The sequence below is a fragment of the Lactuca virosa genome, chromosome 8, assembly GCF_052849685.1.
Source record: "Lactuca virosa cultivar CGN04683 chromosome 8, Lactuca_virosa_CGN04683_v6, whole genome shotgun sequence".
NCBI lineage: Eukaryota > Viridiplantae > Streptophyta > Magnoliopsida > Asterales > Asteraceae > Lactuca > Lactuca virosa.
In genome coordinates this window covers 205,644,084-205,665,528 of record NC_136433.1, presented here as the reverse complement: position 1 = coordinate 205,665,528, position 21,445 = coordinate 205,644,084, and the positions used below count along the sequence as shown (strand labels likewise).

The window sequence follows — 21,445 nt, the reverse complement described above, 5'->3', positions numbered from 1 at the left end:
ATTTGGGCTTAATACACAATCCAATCCCAATGGCCCAAAAGTGGGTCCAATAAGTCTAAGGCCCAATTTTCTCACAATTAGGGTTTTCTAAACCCTAATTAGGGTTTTTCACCCAAACATGACCCAATAGGCCCAAAACTAATCCTTAAGCCCATCAGGGTTTTCCTGAGTCAATTAGGGTTTGCTTGTGGGGCACCACCCACTACCACCTCGGGTAGTGGTGGTCCATGGCGGCTTACGGCGGTGGCCACCACCTTACGGTGGTGGTTATTATTATTTTTATTATTCAATGCTAATTACAGTTACAAGGCTTTTATCCAAAATAACACACACACACACACACTCACTAACACACACTAACTAATAGAAACACTAACTAACACACACACACAGCCACACCATGGTGGCCGGCGGTGGCGATTGGCGGCAGCCACCACCCTATGGTGGTGGTGATGTCTTTTCCGGGAATTCTAGCCATACACACATACACTCACCAACTGCAACACACCCATCTTCACGTCTTTTGCTCGGAAAGAGAAGCCAACCACCCGCCTGGCGGTGTATGGCGGCGGCATCAACAACCCTTGCGATAACAGCCACCACCTCACGGTGGTGACGACGGTTCTGTTGATTCTCAGCCAAGAAACACACGCCCATAGCACCAAAACTCGCACATCCACCTTCGAATACGCACCAGCCCCGGCCACCCCTGTGGTGGCGTGAAGCAGACGAGCAGAAAATAACGAAATATTCATCGGGATCCCACAGCGTCGCAGCACCGGGAAGAAGCGGAGAAGAGAGGAAGAATACAATAGGGAGATGGTCGTACGACATCCAAACACAACAACGACTAGGGTATCTCGGACCTCCATAGCTCGTAACTAGACATCGACTTCATAGCTCACCCTTTGCCGTTCACAGCGCAGAAACCTTGTCTCGGTGGTCCTTGTCGCTCACAGCGTCGCCGGCAGTGGATAGCAACTTGGTCCGCATCGGAAATGTGAGTGGAAGGGAGGTGGCGACTGAGGAGTCACAAGGTGTGAAGGTGGCGGTTGGAATAGTCTTCTAGGGTTAGGGTTCCCGAAATACATATATACCCCGTGCCATTAAAATTATTTCCATATTGACAGGATCAACCCCTCATTCATTAAAACTTTTCAACTTTAATCAGTTATTTACTCTCTTGCCCCTGGTTCCATAATTCTTTTCATAATAGATCCCCATAATACCAATAAGCCCCTAAGCCTTCAAATCTTTTCAATTTAAACCCATTTATTACCAAACGGACCCTGGCTTCTGAAATCCTTTTCAAATTAAGTCCAGAACTTGCACTTTTAACCCCCCGACTTTTAAAATTCTTCACAAATTAGTCCGGGACTTACATTTATCAATTTATTTAATTAAACGGGGCGTTACATATGTATACATTGATAAAGTCATGTTGAAATCAAAAATCTATTTTGGATGTAATTCCAAAATCAAACCTGGTGTAGGAATAAGATTCCTTTCACCTCTCTTACCTTAAATAATATGTCTGATTAGTTGAAATTGATCTTTATTATAAAGATCAATGTTGGAGTGATAGATGGATGCCAATGCTAGTCGAGAAAAGGGGAACAGGTTGTATGTTTACATCTTCTCGCATAACCCTGCAACTTATTTTGTTGATGTAGCAGTTGTTCATAGTAATAAAAATACACTTTATATTTTATTATCAAACTTGTTTTCAGCAAAAGAAAGTGTTCCATTTGGTATATGTGATACTGTAAAAAGAAATAACAAATAATCAATAGATAATCAACTCCTATACAATACAATTTGTTTTGAACAAAATGTCATTAACACGATATCATCTCAATGGGTTTTTGGATTGTTGATTATTTGAACAAAATATTTACGGTGAAAACAAAAAAAAAACAACTATTGCCTACCTTGAAATCAGGATCGTCAGTAATGACAAGGTCTTAAAATCGTGGCAAGTTCTAAAATCGTTGCACCTTCATCTTTTGGGTTTGCACCAAGTGTCCCCAACGTCCACGAAACATACTATCAACACTCACTTAGAAAGTATCTGTTCAAAAAGTATCTATCAACAATTTATGATTTTCCGCATTATCTAACAATAACAACACTCCATTTGTTATGTATACTTCACAATAATTTTAAAACAACCAAAAAATGATAAAAAAAACAAAAGCGAAAGAGAAATATATACAGAGAGAGAGGAGGGGACCAGAAAAACCGTGTTAAGAGCTCTCATTTGATAATATTTTTGATTCATTTGACCTAAACAATACAATAAAAACCAAGTTAAGAGCAAATATGTGATTTATAACCAGAATATGAGAGAGAAGACCGATAATAGCAAAGAATTTCGTGGTGGTGGAGACGACAGTTGATGAAAAACTGACGATATCTAGGGTTTTCATAGAAAGAGGCTTCTGTGTTGTTCACTTGCAAATTGCGTTCGATTTTGAGAGAAAAGATGAGAGAGAGTGTGTGCGGTGGTGATCATTTAAGAGACGGGGGCGAGATATTAGGGAATTTTGGAATTCAAAATAATGGTAACTATAGTTCCTTGATTTGTGCTTTGAATCGGTCATCTCCAAGTCGAATAGGGAGAGAACAAGTCAGTCAAGGAGAAGAAAATAGATAATTAGGGAAACGGATAAGTGAGAGGCAAATATATGCATTGGTATATTGTACATTCAGCTTAAAGCTTTGGACGTCTTAAATCTATTTTTAGAAATAGTAAGGTTTGTATAATAATATAGTAAGATAGGTAAAAGTTCAAATAAGAACCAAAAAAGATTAAGAACCGTAGGAACCACTTATTTTGGTCTATTCTTTCAAACTTATTTTGCAAGAAAACTTTTCCAAACCCACTCAAACTCTCCCAACAACAGTTTCATCTTTTATTATATCATATTTACACATTATACAAACTTTATCTTCTCTCTCATCTCAAACTTGAAGAACACATAAACATTGCCACCAGCCACCACCCCCTGCTGTCACCGCCTCCTACCGCCGGCGTACCGTCGCCGCCTCCAACCACCGACGAACCGCCACCTTCAGATCCACAAGCTCCGGTTGGCTCCAGATCTACAATTTTCAGCTTCAGATCTGCAATTTTCAGCTTTAGATCTACGACTTTAGTTTTCAGATCTATAATTTTCATCTTCCGATCTACGACTTTCATCTTCAGATCTACGGTTTTCGTATTCAGATCTATGACTTTCGTCTTCAGATCTACCATTTTCGTCTTCAGATATACCATTTTCTCCTCCAGATTTATGAGCTCCGTCGAGCGGTGATAACCACCACCTTCGTCTATCACTGTCACTGCCAATAGAAACACGTATCTAACAAGATCTGATGAAAATACTTCCGTATCCACCGTCGATCACCACCTGGTCTAAGATCTAGAGTGACGAAATTGTTTCAGCTTCACTTTCCCTCTCTAAAACGCAAAACATCTTAGTTCTGGTGCGATTTGGTCAGAGCTGATACCACCGTCATCACCGTCAACTTCGTTTCCTCCATCGCTACCACCACTAATGTCACACTACAACGTCCTACCGTCGACATCATGTTCATATCTAGTCAGATCTGGTGTGTATGGTTCAATTTTTCTAGATCTGGTTTATGTTGTGCTATTTCATACATATATTTGAAGATTTAATAGTGGTACCGGTAGCTGATGGTAGTTCCACCACCTTAGATACGTTCCAACACCATCACCTTCTCCATCTCTTTCTCTCTGACCTCCAGTGAAACACATCAGGTATGTCAATTTTTTATTTTTATTTTGTTTCCTTCTGTTAAGCTGTGAATTTAATGTTTTAATATCTCATTTATTGTTTATTTTTGTTAATCATAGTTTTTTTTTGTTGTTAAGTTGTGGATCCATGCTTTTTTTTTTCTTATTAGTTATAACATATGCATCAAATTGCTATTCATAGTTTATGTTTGATAATTGTTATATTATGAATTAAAACTTAGAAAATGCGTTATTATGTTAATGTTTTCTCGAATAATGTAAATTTATTTTTTAAGCTGTGAATTATGATTTTTAATGTTTCAACTATTGTTCAGTTATGTTAAAGTTCGTTTTAACTGTGAATGAGTGAATTGATATGTTTTAAGTAGTCAATACTATGAAAGAGAGTCCTAAACTATTTTTTTGTATGTTTTTTCTGTTAAAGTTTGAATTTGATGTTTTAATCTCTCTTTTGTCGTATAATTTTGTTAATCTTAGTTTTAACTCCTATTAAGTTATGAATGTATAAGTTTTTTTTGAATTAAACTTTGAATTTATTATACTAGTTTGTGAATTTTCTATATTAAATTGTGTATTAATTGTAATAAGTGTTTTAAGTTGATAATATGGATGTTAATACTACTTTTTGTGTATTAAAATGTGAATTTAGTGTACTAAGCTGTGATTTTTGTGTTTTAAACTGTGAATTGATTGCATTAAGCTTTGAATTTTCTTTTTGAATTATGAATTGACTGCATTAAGCTGTGAATTTTCTGTTTGAACTGTAAATCGACTAGATTAAACTGTGAATTATGCGTATGAAAGTATGAAGTTACTTGTATTAACCTATGAATTTTGTGTATAAACTTTGAATTGACTATATAAAGAGTGTTAAGTTGAAAATATGGTTGTGGATGCATACTTTTTGTGTATTAAACTTTGAATTTTGTGTATTAAACTGTGATTTTTGTGCTTTAAACTGTGAATTGACTGCATTAAACTGTGAAATTTCTTTTTAGACTATGAATTGACTATATTAAGCTGTGATTTTTGTGTACTAAATTATGAATTGATTTTATTAAGTTGTGAATGAATTGACATTAAGCTGTGATTATTATATAATTTTTTTGGTTGCTTTTGAAATAATGTAAATTTTATTCACGGCTTAATATATTAAATTCACAATTTAAAATATGAATGATTTATATATAGATTTTTTTTGTTAATTTTCTTCTGAATATATTTACTTTTTGTGTTGTATAAGTATGTAAGAATACATTAGTTTTAATAATAATTTTGCATTAAATTCAAAATGAGTGAAATAAATGGTTTTATTAGACTGTGAATGTAGTATTTAAGTTATTAACGCATGACTTTATTTACAGATCTGATTTATAAGAAAATGATGGTTGTGATACTAATACATGTGGTTGGTGGCAATGTATGGTGGTGGTAGTAGTAGAGTTTGAATTTTTGATTTCTTTGAGTTTGCGAATTATTGTAAAATGGTTTGTATCGAGTTGTGAATATTGTGAATTAAACTATAAATGGACTGTATAAACTTGTAACTTATATGAGTTCTGTGTTCAAATATGAGAGCATATAAGAATAAAAATATTATACTGCAAAAATTACAATTTTACCCTTTTTGTATCAAAAAGTGAAAAAAAGGATTTTCACATTTTTAATAAGAATATCATGTAAATATGGATCTCTATGGAAACAGGACGAAAAATCATAAACAATATTATATTCGGTTTTTTTTTGATAAAAAACATGGCGTGAAAAAAAATTAAACTAAAAAAATGAAGTGAGTTTTGTTATAATCCGGTACATGTGCGTCCATTGTAAAAGTCTACACCTCTTTCTTTTGCCGTTGATCGTTTTAAATTTCGACACTTTTGGATTGGTTCCTTGGTTCATTTATTAATAATGGTTCTCTATTGAACTATATATATATATATATATATATATATATATATATATATATATATATATATATATATATATATATATATATATATATATATATATATATATATATATATATATCGTTACTGATAAAGTAATTAAAATATTTGCTTATTATCATGAAATTCATAAAAGAAGCAATCATCATTAGATGAAATCAACTTGGGAATTTTTCCTTAATTACCAACCTTTTCTATATAGGCATAAATAGTGAATACAACCCATTAATGTGTATATATTATCATCATAGATTTTTTTTGGTGTAAACTATATTAGATAGACCGTTGAGAGATTTGAATGAAATGATATGTTTAATTGACATTTAAAAGATTTTAAAAGCTTATATTTTATTATTGTTGGATATTATTTTGGTATTCAATTAATATGAAATTCAATAATAGTTGAATTCTTCATTTGAAAAGTGAAACTTTTTTAGTTTTTAAGTATATCTTTTATTGAACTTTATAGAGTTCAATACATTATAGAAATTTTTTGTTGAAATTGTATAAAAAGCATAATGATGATGTGATAATCCATTAGAACCGTAAAAAGTTCAATGTATTATAGATACTCTTATACTTATATATATATATATATATATATATATATATATATATATATATATATATATATATATATATATATATTCATTTTAGACAACCAACAATTACAAAATTAAGTTTTATACGGTATATCCCTATTTTAATAAGTGAATAATTTTAATTTTCTTTTGTCAAGTGTCACTCTAATACAACTTATCATTAATATTATGTCATGTGTCATGTAGATATACTAGACAACTATATTCAAAATTCAAATTTACATTTTCTAATTATATGTTAAATTTGAAGTTATAATAACTTTAAAAATTTGATATATTTCTTAATTAATAATTTATTTAAAATGACTTATTTAAAATAACTGATTAATAATTATAAATTTTTATTATAAAAGTTTAATTAATTTTATAACCATGATTTCTACGGGTTATAAACTAATATATATATATATATATATATATATATATATATATATATATATATATATATATATATATATATATATATATATATATATATATATAGTCATGCCTCCAAAGACGAAATAAAACAATTCATAGCTACATCAATTGCTTAAACCAAACAACTACGAACTCCGATCAAAATAAATCAATTTCACAACATACTATTTGATAAGCAAGATCTAGTGAAATTACAGATCCAAATACACGTACCAATGGAGATCATCTAGATCCTATGATGCATGGGAGATGAAGATCCCTTCACAAATTTCATCTCTTGAACCTCCTCAACTTCTTCTACTTCATCATCCCATTGTTTTGGATCATCACAAGGACCATAAGCCCAACTACAACCTAAAAAGTAGAAAAAATTTGCCAAACTCAAAATGGCAAGAATCCAATAGTAATAATCATAGTGACCTTGGTTCAAATTGTTTGAAACCCAACTCACTCTTCCACCTTGTTTTGAGTACCCATTCACGACCCCAACAATTAGACTCCCGACTAGGTTTCCAACAGCATTCCCAAGTGCAAATAGAGCCACTCCAATGCTAGTCATACTCTTTGGAAACTGAGAGTAGTAGAACTCTATTTGCCCTATTGCATTGAAAGCCTCAGCTAAACCTATCAAGGAATACTGTGGTACTAGCCAGAATGCAGACATATTTACTACTCCATAAGGGTTCCTCGAAAGCCCTTGGGTAATGGCTGCATCGCGCCTCTTTCTTTCCACAGTTGCTGACACAACCATGGCTATACATGAAAGAAAAATCCCGATTCCCATTCTTTGTTTTAGGCTAAAACCTTGTGGTCTTTTTGTGAGTTTTGCAATCTGGCGTACTAGAAGCTGGTCATAAAGAGCGACCCATATGGTTAAAGTTAGTAATGCAAAAACATCGAAGGATCCTGGTGGAATTTTGAAACTCCCTATCACATGTCGATCCATGGAGTAGGCTTGGAGCACAGGGAAAGAATGTTGGTTTACAGTGACTGCGATCACTATGCCTGTAGACCATATCGGGAGCACCTTGATTAGTGCTTTGAATTCTTCGACTTGCTTCACGGTGCACATGCTCCATGGATCTACAGCTTCTCCTGTAGGAGTCACATCCTTCTCGGGGTTCTTCAGTATGCAGGCTTTGTTCAAGAATCTACATAAACATAAGAGAAAGAAACAAGAAAGAATATATCCGATTTAGCTAGTCTTTTTTTTAATAATATATATCGCTTATATCACTTTGCGTTATTAACAAAGATAAAAGACTAGATTTTATAAATCAAGAGTATATACTACGAATCTAACCATATTCTTATGTATTGTTTTAGGAGTTTCCAAAGCAATTTTTAGTAAATGCTATTATCAAGAATCTATGCCTAACTTGGTCATGCTTCTTGCATGTTGTCGTTACCTAATTCCACGTATAGCTAGCTATCCTGAGCTTGTGGGAGTATACTAGCTAGTTTGGTAATCAAATAGTGTAAATATTGATGACATTAGATGATGAAAAATACCGTATTTTGTTCGTGGGTACGATAATCTTGGTACCCTTGTTGTGATGAAACCAAGGGTTCGAACTTTTTGATGGAAAAGCAAGATCTTTATTCTTGAAAGATGTGGCAACAACTTGAAAAAAGCCAGTGAACAAGCTCTTATTTGCCTTCACTTTGATATAAAGAGGAGAACCGATGAAAAACATGATAGTTGAGCATAACATCAACGCTGCAGGAATTCCAAAACCTAAAATCCATCCTTTCTCCGTTTGAATATAAACTATAACTGTGACTGATATCATCACAGAAATCCCAACTGAAGCATAGTACCAGTTAAAAAAACGCTGTAGGATTTTTGGGTTTTCTGGATTTTCAGGCTGATCAAACTGGTCTGCACCAAAGGCTAATGAACATGGCCTAATCCCACCTGAGCCTATCGACATCACTGCAAAAGACATGAACAGGAGGGCAAGCTGGACATGATTTGGTTTTGTACAGCTCTCAACCGTTGGATCACAACTACGTGGTCTTGCTGCTGGAAATAACGTCGTTAACCACACCATAGTCATTCCCTAAAGAACACATATTACATCATTGATTAGATATTCAATATAAGTGTGAAATTATGATGATATTAGGATGAGACTTGATCTTACAATCAAAGAAACGATTGATCCTATTCCAATCACGCGAAAACGTCCCAAATATGAATCAGATAGAAAAGCTCCCAAAGTAGGCATGAAATTTGAGATGGCTCCCCATAAGAACAAGATGCTTGCTCCAGTTGCGCTGCTTAAGTGATACTCGTTTTTCAGGTACAAGATCATATTTGCTCGAAGTCCAACACTCGCAACCCTTTCAAACCCCTCATTTACTACAAACATTTAACAAGAAAAACTAAGCAAATTAAAGTTTTGTTATATGATCATTTGCTTTTTACCACAAGAAGCAAGTGGTGTTGATTCATGTACCTATGATAAACGGCATAGTTCGAAGACCGCCTTTTTGAACTGATCCTTGTTTGGAGACGCTTTCTGACTCAATCGAAGACATCTCCATGTTCTCCACCTACGAAAATCGCAGGGAAAATCTTGTAACTTTTCCACAATCAACAAAGCAAGAAATAAATAGTAGCTAGGATCGAGTTGAAAACTAACGAAAACAAATTAACAAAACCGCAGATATATCTCTCTCTGTTTATCAACTTGTGCTTTTTTCTGGATCATTTGTTAGGCATGGTATTGGCAGACAAATATGTTTCGTGAGGAAAAGGTCTTCTATTATCTAGCGTAAATAAACATCCTTGATGATGTTACTTTGACAGCTTAATTAACAAAACGCCATGAATTGATCAAAGCCATTGCCGCTGTAGTGCCTGTAAGATTATATATTTCGATATTTATATTCGGAAGTGTCTATATATTGATGTTACTCTGTATACAACTACAAGAGCTACTAGCCAAATGACATTAAAAAAGACGTCACATGTGTTAGGGATTTACAGGTACTATATAGTATATGGTAAATAACGTCTGACAGAATATTTTGTTGCTATTTACGTTCAAATGACATCATGCATGTGTGCTTTGTTACTTGTACCTCATGCATGAACACTTTGTATATAAAATCACAATGTTTATGTTTTGCTGCTTGTACCTTGTCCATCTATACATGTACTATGCATAACAGCATTGGGTGTGGGCAACTGGATGTAACACCAAATTGGTGCCACCTCATCCATAACACCACCATGACACCAAGGGGGAAACTGTGTTCCACATGTTATATCATGTTAAGAGGTAGAGAGAGAAAATAAAGAAAATTATTTGATTGGTTGATAAAGAAGATAGCCAATCATCTTTCTTGTTTTATCTCGTCCTCATTACCACAAGATGCAACATAACGAGCAAAAACAAGTAGTGGGGGCGGTGTTCCCCCGTCATGACGTCATTGAGGTTGCCACATCACCCGGTTGCTTTTCGTTTTTGGCCCATACCGCATCCTCTAAGATGCAACAAAAGAGAATATCTTTGGAGGATTCTCTTTTATGATTGTGGGATTCCTTTTTGTGGGTACGTAATACTGTTTTGAAGCAATATCTACATAGTCTTGTTTGTGGGTGTTAGAAATTAAATTAAAGGGTTAAAACTATTTTTACAAAACCTTTTGTTTGTAGTAATATTGTTAAGTTGTCAATTTTTTTCATCTATTATTTTATAATTTATATTTTTGACCTAAATCATAAATTTTTTACGATTTTGTTTCCAAACATTTTTTTATAAAATCATTCTAAAATTAGTTTTTCTTAACAAATTAACATTTGTAAGACTTTTTTAAAACCTTTTGTACAAACGTTTTAAATATTTCTTTTGCATTTATAAAAAAATTGCAATATTTTTAACTTTTTCTACTATTTTAGAACCTTTTCAAACTTTTTTTAGAGCATTTTGAAAATTGTTTTACAATCAAAACAAAAAATAAAACGAAATTCATAAAACTAATTTTGTTATTCAATCTATGTAATTTCTCTTTCCATATTAAGTTTGAAAATATATTAAATAATAAAGTTGGGTCTATGGGTTCGATCTATTTCTTTTGTCGATTGTAAAACAATTTTAAAAACATTCTAAGGGTTTTCCCGATTAAAGCTTACTAGAGGTGTTCGTTTAGATGGATCGGTTTGATCCGATCCAATCAAGTGAATCCAAATTAATTTTGGTTTTTAAAACATGGATTCAAATAGTCCAAATTAAATTCAAATCCAATTAGATCTGATTCAATTACAATTCGGTTGGATCGGTTTTTATAATTCGATTTTAAAAAATCAAAACATTTTAAAACGATAAATAATTATAATATTATTCAATTTTATAGAAGAAGCAAAAACAAATTATTTAGTTGCAATTTAAAATTTATAAATAACTACTAAGAATGTATATTATAGTTTAATATTTTATAGATAAATTTTTTCGAGAGAAAATACATATTAATGTTTTTTATTAGGTGAAACATTTTAAACCTATTTGAAAAAAATAAATTACAAAATTAATAAATAATTATAGATATATTAAAAATAAATAAATAATAAATTGTTATTTGTTTTTTGGACTATTTGGTTTTTATTTTATAAACCAAAATCAATCTGAAATCCAAAATAATTATTTGGTTTTGTTGAATACCAATCCGAAAATCCGAGTATCCAAACCAAATAGTCTAATCCAAATTATCCAATTGAATAATTTAGTTTTATCCAAATAGTGAACAACCTAAATCTTGGTGCCCATAATATTTTTCTAAAATTGCAAGTAAACGAGGATCGAAAATCTAGTTGGACGATGATGATGAAGATAATTTTTTTTGAAAACATATCAATATAATAATAGGTATCTCATACATAATTTATGAAAATTCCATTGTTGTTGTCGAAGAACGAAGATATAACATTCGGGTAAATGTAACACCCCAAATTTTTCAGAGTTTTAAATGTTATGGTTATAAAATTATTTCGGGAATTAACCCGCATTTAGTTAAAACTCGGTCCCATAAAAATATTCGCAACTAAAATATTGGATGTTACCAATAAACATCATACAAATCATAGCAATTAAATACAAATTACATCAATACCATTAACAAGGAACTTGACAATCTCCACTCCATCAACTATCTCTTAACTTCTAACTTATATCAATCATCATTTCTCATGAAGTACATCCTGAGATACATGACATTAAAAAGATATACGTAAGACAATAATGTCTCATGAGATACGCGAGTTTGTGGCCCAAAAAATGTATCACACTTTTATCAAAAACATTTCATTATGCAAAACATATTTAAAATAGACATTTTCCACGTTTCATTCCCTTCTAGCATTAAGGGTTAGTTCCGGTATTAAACTGTTGCCATTTTTATACTTAGGATCTAGCAATACACCCAAGTCTATACCATAGTGAAAAGAACATAATCAGTTCACCGTAGAATCATATTCGTTACGTAATCTATCTCGCGAATTGGTAGCGTCACACCAATAGATTCCTCTATATCCCATTGGGGGGATATCTGGGTCGAGCAATATACTCTTTTCATTACTTTCCATGATTTACACATTCCATAGATTAGTATCAAAATACTAATTTCAAGAGTAAAACATCTATATCTCAAAACATTTAAAACACGTTATCAAAACATTCTCTCTTCCAAAACATTATTTGCTTTCAAAACGTTCTTTCTTTCAAAACATTCCTTTCAAAAGTATTTAACACTTTCATTTCAAAATGTTTCATATATAAAAATATTGGTATTTCATTATCATGAAATCATTTAGCCATCTACTCCAAAGTCATAAAATCTCAACATGTACCCACCTCAATCACAAGAAGATTAGATACGCTTCTTCTAGTTCCTTTCCTTAGAGTAACATTCTTAAACACCACTTATATAACATATAGGTGAAAGTCAAAAAAATTATTAAATTACCCTTGAGGGTTATAAAACTTGTAAACTCTTATAAACATCATTTTTCAACCATTAATAACCATTGCAATTGGAATAGGGTCAAACGGATGAACCAATAACAAATTAGAAAAGTGTGTAGAAAATATAAATTATCTGAGAAGGAAACACGGTCGTGTTTTTCATTTTCTTGAGAAAACACGACCGTGTTTTCATGTTTGCAAACACACATCTCGTTTTCTCAAAATGGCACTCTACTTTGCATAGTTGTTGAAGGCCTTTTCCAATTCACTTTACACCATTTTTATAGGTTCTTACACATGATTAGGATGTGTTTTATCATCCAAAAACACTCCACTTAATCCATTAAATTCTCATTGAAACCATTAAGAACATGATTATCTTCAAGTTTTATAAGAAGGGGGTTAACTAGTCTATTTTGCAATTTTACATTCTAAAACTCACATAGTTTTTCCCAACTTATTGAACACTCATATGAATGTTTGTGAGTACGTAAAACCATAACCAAACCCATTTTAGGTGTTTAATTTAACTATGGAATCCTTAATTTCCCTATTACACTCTAAATTCTTATAAACACTTAATTGAAAGGGTTAAGAGCTCAAGTTGCTCAATAACATTCTTCAACCGATATGACTTATTCACAAATCATTTAATATATCATTGGGTGTGGTTAAGTGTATAAAACATGTTGTACTCAATCCAATCCAATATCAAGCTCTTAACAATAAAGGGACTGTCCAATTTTATAGCAAATCTCCAAAATGCCCTTATGGCCAAACATTTCATAAATTCAACTAAAAGTCATTCAAGTCTTCATGTTTTTGCATTTAAATCATATTATTAGTATCAAATTATGAGTATCATATACTCATCAAATTCTCACATACAAAGGATTCCATTGTTTTCATCTTAATTTCCCCAAAACCACCTAAAATCCATGTTTATGCAATATTCTACCATCATGGATGCGTTTGAGCATAATAATTGGATTCATTGACATCAAAGATCATCTAGGTCATTGAATTCATTCCATAAAAGCTTATATTACAATATCCCAAATTAGATTTCTAGGGTCCATGGAGATTTTACCCAAATCATTCAATCTGTTAATGAGATGATTACACTGAAATTAGAACCATGTAAACCACTCTAGGGTGATTAGAAAACTAAAACCTAATAAAATAATCAAATGAGAATCACCATTTGGGTTTTCCCCACATCATGAAATCGATTTCTAGGCTAAGAGGGGAAGAAATTATACCTTGTAATCCTTTGTTCCTTCCTTTCTTTGCTTGGGCGTTCCAATGTCCACTTGAATCAAACCCTAGAAGATATTGACAACACAATTGCCATTAGAGGAGGTGGTATGCCTCAATTCACATTCTTTTCCACCTGGGGGAAGTAGATGCATCCTTATTTCCCAATAGTTTACCATTTGGTCCCCCAAGTTTACATGTTTTGGCCAAAACCCACTAAACCTCAATAGTTGTGATTTTAACTAAAGTTTTGACATAATAAGTCCTTCCTCATCCATTTTATAACTTTGGTAGTCCCTTCCATTAATTGAGTCAACCCTTTGGTCAACTCACTTTGCCAACACTTTTGGCCCTTTAACTTTTAAAATGTTATTATTTTCACTTCTAACCTTCTAAACTTCATATCACTAATGATATAATTATTCCTTAATTATTTAGCTATATAGATCATATTTGATTTAGTTACTTTATTATTATAAAAATTCAGTCTTAAATTTTATGATGTTACATTAAAGAGGTAAAAAGGTGTATGCCATATTTTGAATATGGTGATGAAGAGAAATCTGAGAATGAAGATGAACCATATCATTGGGTTTATTTGAAGATCCTTCACGAGATGGTGCTACTGAATTGTTGGATGGATATTTTGATCTGATGACGATGCTTGTAGTACGACTCAACATAGAATATGTACAATCCTAACCATCTAAAGTTTGAGAATAAGTGCAGGGTGTTACGCCCACGATGCCTCTAATCATTCACTTTACTCGATAGAACTTGCACCCATGCTCCATCTGTCATGAGGAAAAATTCAAAGGGAACCACCAAATAGATAGTTCAATTAGTCTTTCACCATGTACCCAAGTCAGACAAACAATTTACATGCCAGTATCGCTATGGGCCCACACCAGAGTTTCCTCTGGATTCGCCCCGCTCAGGCATAGTTCACCATCTTTCAGGTCCAAAAATGCATGCTCACACTCGAACCCTTTTTAGAATATTAAGGCCAGTTGGTGATGCACCCCACTAAGGGGATCCTTCCAATTAGCTTCCTTACGCCTTGTAGGTTTTCTCACCCTTTGATTCACATGTATGTTAGAATTCTTGGTTCGTGTTTCAAGAAAGGCCAAACGGGGTGCCGGTAGGATAGTACCGGGAACATATAGGTGCCGAGATAAGTCGTGATGGCCAACAAGCCTATCAACTGTCCAAGTTTTGATCTCTGCACCAATCTGTATCGGTCCATGCCCCAAGTCGACAACAGACCGAATTACGTCATTCCACATCTGACCGGGACGCATCATTGATCCTCATTTTCTTCCCTCCTGAAAATTTAAGCACTCTTTGAATCTCTTTTCAAAGTCCTTTTCATTTTTACATTGCAGTACTTGTGTACTACTAGTCTCACAAAGTTATTTAGCATTAGACAGAATTTACCGCCTTATTGGGGTTGCATTCCTAAACAAACTAGCTTCCAGATAGCACCATGTGGTGTGACAAGGTCCGGTCATGATAGGGTTCTGACCCTCTATGGCGCCCCTGCAGAGGACTTAGGCCCAGTCTGCTGCTGATGATGCTTCTCCAAACGACAATTTCAGACAACGAGGCCGTCCAATTTTCAAGCTGGGATGATCCCACTTTGCTCACCATTACTAGGGAAATCGTTCTAAGTTTCCTTTACATCACGTATTGATATTCTTAAACATATTAGGTAGTCCTGCCTAATCTGGGGACGTGGTCGAAGCACCATCCAAATATGATACAATGGGGTATACTAGCTACGGGCTTCCCTTACATATCATGACACAATACATGAATAGGGTCTATTCAACCACCAATAGTCATTTATCCGCTGAAGGGAACTTGATATTTCTATATTTATACATATATTTATGCATTATTTTAATACATTTTAAACTAATATTTGGTTAATTGCAAAGATATTTGTTACTTATTGAGTTAAATTACATTTTGCAGCCAAATAGGAGATTCTTGAGGAAAGAAGACCAAAACCGAAAAAAGTTGGAACCTGGAAGGACTTGAGCTGAAGTTGGGAGCTTAATGGAGCTTAAAAGGAAGAAAAATCATGAAAATACGAGTACCATGGCATGGAGAGTGGAAAAATCTCGATTAAATACACAACATATATGCTAACGATGTGAGCATTATAATCTCTCATCGTGAGCATAGAAGTTCCAAAAGATAATTATGCGGAATGCAAGTTTCCTTGTCAGACACGAATTATACTGATCTCACTACGTGAGACCCTAACTCTCACGACGTGTGATACGTTTTATGGAAACTATAAATCTCCTTAACATATTGACTTTAAGGAGGTTGGATTGATAGTCTGGAAGTTATAGTCGATTTCAGAAGCCAGAAACCTACGAAAATCATCGACCAATTAAAAGAAGAACTCGACTAAAGATTAAGAGTTTTGAAGATTAGACATTCCATTCGGTTTGCATTAGCTTAAACATTTGTAAATCTTATGACTTTTTGTGTTTATTCTCTGCCATGATTAGCTAGTCGTTAGGTTTTTGTTTAGTGTAGATGAACCCTTATAATATGTGTTAATTTCTTACTTTTAATTGGATTTATGAAGTTGGTTTAAGCTTGTGTTCGATTATCATTACCTAGCATGCTAAAGTTTCAATCTGTGTTGCTTTGATTCAAGTTAAGTTTAGTTTAATGACCATTTGAATTGCATGAACTTTTTTACCTAGTAGTGTATGATCATTAAATTGCTAGAGCTAGAATTGACTAAATCTTAGATTAAGTAATAAAGGTAACAACTATAGCTGTGTTAGAGAACATAATTTGATCATAATTGTGTTTGGTAATTTGTCTTGATCATAGATAATTATCTTAGATATATCTTACATAGCCTATTTATCCTTAATAATCAATTATGTGTTTGCTTGTGTATGATCATTACGTAGCAGTTCATGAATTGGTGAAAATATTAGGAGATTGGATTAAGGCTGCTAATTATATAAAATTTGATAACCAACTGAATAAATTCATGTTTAGAAACTATCCATAGGAAAAATGGGGATTCAAAGCTAAAAGGAAGTGTTCTCATAATCTTGATTACAGTCATTCTTAATTAAGTGTTTGATTACTTTTTAGCTAAGTAATTAGTTTAAGTTAATCTGAACTTGCAATATCAGATAAAACCCCAATTCTAGTTATTTTTTTCAGGTTAACTTTTAGTAATTATATTATTAACTAAATCATGTTCCTTGTTTTCGATACTCAACTTAATTTACTATACTATAAACTGACTAGGTACACTACATATCGGTGCATTAGTAGATACGTAGTTAGGTTTACAATTTTAAAAGTTGATGGCTATATTTATTGTATATCAGAACTCCTATTTAGGCCAATTGAAACACAAGAACGAGAGGGTGTTATCTGCCCCAAATACCATCAATACTCGTGGGGGGAAGTATGGTAAGGAGCAACAGGACGTGTGACACCCATGCAAGCGTGCCCTCAACCAAATGGGTTTGGGTGCAACTTGCACTAAAAAACTCGACGGTACACGAGATTTTGCAGTTCACACCAAGTATCTCATTTTGCTACGTTATTTATCGATGTGTAAAACGAGATATTTGTTTGTGAGTGTCATTTGTGATTCTAAGGAGGAAACGCTCCACACGCACAATGTGAATGAGGCAATACAGGGGGTATCCTTCTCATTTTTTGTTTTCCTTAGCACATGTCATGTTAAGGTTTGTTATGGTCCAACAGGACATCCATGTTTCCCCAAAAGAAGGCACCACAAATGCATGTTAGGAGGGGTTGGGGGATCAGGATCAAGTCCTATTTCTCTGTCACCCCCATTGTGGTTACATGTTCATAGGTTGTTCTTCCTTGCAGGTTTTGATAATGATCCTTCCGTAGGTTCACTTACGAAAACCTAGTTATGAATTCTCCTTCCTCTAGATGTTAAGGTTAGTGGAATTCTCACGACTACCGACAGCGAAATGCCTACTTTGCAATGATCCTGACACTTCGGCAGACCATTCAATCTATAGGGTGATGTATATAAATGACAAGAACATAGTCAACGCAAGTTAATGGCTCACATTTACCAGGAATTCCTTGTTGAAGACCAACAATTACAATGGTCTATCCCAATCACATGTGGTCCAGAACATCTAACGGCATCACATACCTATTATTGCCTCAAACTTCCATGACCTGAAAGGCCATATTCCTTCTAAGAAGTTGGACATTCAGGTATACCTCTACATTGCTAGTTAGCAGGCTGAGGTCTCATTTGTTAACAAAATTAACCAGAAAAATCTCTCCACCAATAATGTGGTTCATGAATTAGTGAAATGATGTCAGTTTTCCGGTTCTACAAGAATTAGTGAAATTTTATGTAGGTGATAAATTTGATGACACCATAATAGTTGAACAAGAACAATCTAACATCAAATATCTTGAAAAAATACAACCAAATCCGTTTTATCCATCTAGTTTTAGACTTGTAACTTCCAAAATAGGGCCAAATCCACATGGATTCACAGTTTCTGCCTCTAAAATAGGTCTAGTTCGACATGTTTTTGCATATGTTCGATCGAGAAATGTTCAACATCAACCACTTAGGTGACATTGAGTATGTTGAAAAGATGGATTTATCTGAAAAACCTAATATCCACTCAAGTATCAAAGGGACGATAGTTATAAGTATTTCCATGGTATCTTGAACACGAGAATGCGTCAAGTGGATATTTGTGTTGTTATGATTGACAAGGTTTTTGGGGGCAAAACTTATTTTTTTGATTATATTTGTCTAAATCCAACCTGTTTACAACCTTCTATGAGTTTAGAGCTATCTTTTGATCATCTTGACTATTCAAACACACCTTTTTCTAGGAAGGAAGTGAAAAAAGCTGGTGGGATTACAAGTTAGATAAAGCTCCAAGTCCCGGTGGATTTACTTTTAAGTTCGTAAAAAAGTATTGGAGGTTGCTTAAGAATGAAATAATGGTGTTGGTGATTCATTTTCAACATAAAATGGAAATTACTAAATGTTGCAATCATTCTTTCATTTCTCTTATTATTAACACGAACCTAAGTATTAGGGTTGTGTATGGGTCGGTTTGGGTCGTCTTTTACTTAAAACTAAACTTAAATCGAAGAAAATTGGTTTCTAAGAGTTTGAACCAAAACTGAAACCCAAACCGATGGATCCGATTGATCAATTTTTGGTTTTTTCACATGGGTTTCAAGGTTCGGTTTGGTTTTATTATTTAAACCAAACATCACACAATTTCTCAAAACACCTAAAGTGACCACTTATATAAAGTAGAAGATGGCTGCTTTTTTGGTCTCTCAAACGATGTGGGACTCCAAGCTGAGAGCTAAATAAAGGCGGATGGGAAGGAGATTGGATGAGTTTAGATACATGTAAAAAAATAGGGAAGTTTGACATAGTTAGCAAAAGAAAAGGAACAAAGTGGAGTACACAATTTCTGAACCTAGGACGTATTGCATAATCCCCCAACGCCTTAACCAACAAGCCAGGCTTCTGCATATTTGTGTTTACAACTTGTTGAGAACCCATTTTGAATGAACGGTGGATGCGGAAGAAATAATATCTCGAGATTTATCGTGTAGGAATATATGAAAATATGAAGAACATGATGAGTAATTCTTAGATAAGAAAAGATAAGAAAAGAAAGAGAGATAAAAATATTATTCATGAAGATCATGGTGGGAGAGAGAAACTCTCCCTTGGTGGGAGAGATCCCATCAATTCTCTCTCTCTAGGATTACATGGTAAGAAAAGTGTACACTTAAGAAAGTGACCACCTCTCCTTTTATATACGAGGGAGAGATAAAATACACCAACAATACAATAAATGGAAAAATACAACCTAACTATCACTCATTATTTGTAGAGCATTTCCATGCTCCAACAATCTCTCCCTAAATGCTTACAACTGATGAGAGATACAATAAGTGATACAAGGCTATAATACAGTAATCCGACTAGCAAGTGTGGTAATAAAATGAAACATAATGAGAACCAAGTGTTGGAATGTCTCTGAAACTCTGAAGTGTCTGTGAAGTCTGAAACTGGCCATGAATCTCTAAACAATGAAGGTCTTCGGCTTCAAAGCACCACTAATGAAGCAGAAAAATAAGATCCAATTCTTCAAACTAGTCATAATCATCGGAAGAAGAAGATCACCATGAACAAGTAGAAGATCCAATAAAAGAAACACTTCGGCTTCAAAAAGTCTGAAAAACATCTCGAGTTCTCGAATCATAATATACCGAAATTCTTCAAAGAATAACCTGCTAAAAATGTGAAGCATCCATAAAATGAAGTCTGGATAAAAATAATGTGAGTCCAAAGACATGGTCCAGCAATGCCAAAAATTTGATCCAAGGACCAAAAATAAGTGTCACGTCACATCGCCAAAATAATCTTCGTCTTCAACATGTCACAAATCCAAACTCGTGAAACCATAAGATCTGAACCGGATGCGAACACAAAATCATCTTGTGGTAGAGTCCGAATAATAAATAATCTGAATCGGAAAACATCGAGTAATGCCAAAAATTTGATCTGTGAAAACCAAAAATAAGTGCCACATCGCATCACTAAATAAATAATCGTCTTCAGAAGTCTTCAAAATCCAAACTCAAACAATCATAATAACCAAATACGGATGATATTCTCTCCCTGTTTTTGATAACCAATGACCGGATATCAAAAATCAACAAATCATCGGATGGAGAGTGTCGGATACCAAGAGCTAAAAGAGCTCTCCCTAGATGTATGAAGGGTCTCGATAAGACACGAGAAATAGAGTAAAAGAGATACTCTGCGGTCATGAGAGGATGGGTGATATAGTTGCTGAAGAGCGCTCGAACAAATACCAAAGTACGAAGAATCACTTCATGAAGAAATATCTTTGTTGTGCCGAAAATACCAAAAATATCCAAACTGCGGTGCCGGAACTCTCGTAGTGGTCTTCAATAGAAAATAAAGTCCACATGCTCAAGATACATGATTCGTCACCCAAAGATCAAGAGCGCCAAGTCATAATATCCCATAAAGTGAAGAATGCGAAACAACTTTGTTGATCAATCGCCGTTGCGGTGCAAGCATCACAAGGAATAATAGAAAGTCCGACTGCGGTATGGAGTAATCTTCCAAAAATAACCGGCATGAAATGAACCAATGTGACAATCCAAGGTTCGGTTGTGGCAAAAATTGGTGTTAAAAAAAATAATTGGTTTTAATAAAAAAAAATTGGCTAAAATAAAAATTTGGTGTTAAAAAAAATATTGGCTGAAAAAAAAATTGGCGTTAAAAAAAAATAATTGAGAAAAAAAATAATACAAAAAAATGGTTGAGTAAAAAAAATGAAGTTTAAAAAAATAAGAGGGTTTTTAAAAAAAAAGGAAGGAAAAAGGAGGGGAGGGGAGGAG

At 33.7% G+C, this 21,445-nt stretch overlaps 1 protein-coding gene and 1 pseudogene across 1 annotated transcript; both read right to left on the bottom strand.

Annotated features, from left to right (window-relative positions):
• Positions 1 to 6,863: 6,863 nt before the first annotated feature.
• Positions 6,864 to 9,708, bottom strand: LOC145134573 (protein NRT1/ PTR FAMILY 1.1-like). Its single transcript, XM_079069409.1, has 5 exons — positions 9,404 to 9,708; positions 9,218 to 9,314; positions 8,903 to 9,120; positions 8,268 to 8,818; positions 6,864 to 7,906 (listed from the first exon to the last, which is right to left on the bottom strand). Exons 2-5 carry the CDS (start codon positions 9,303 to 9,305, stop codon positions 6,982 to 6,984), a joined length of 1,782 nt encoding a protein of 593 aa, XP_078925535.1. The 5' UTR covers positions 9,306 to 9,314; positions 9,404 to 9,708; the 3' UTR covers positions 6,864 to 6,981.
• Positions 9,709 to 17,460: 7,752 nt separating this feature from the next.
• Positions 17,461 to 17,616, bottom strand: LOC145135169 (5.8S ribosomal RNA; annotated as a pseudogene).
• Positions 17,617 to 21,445: the final 3,829 nt, after the last annotated feature.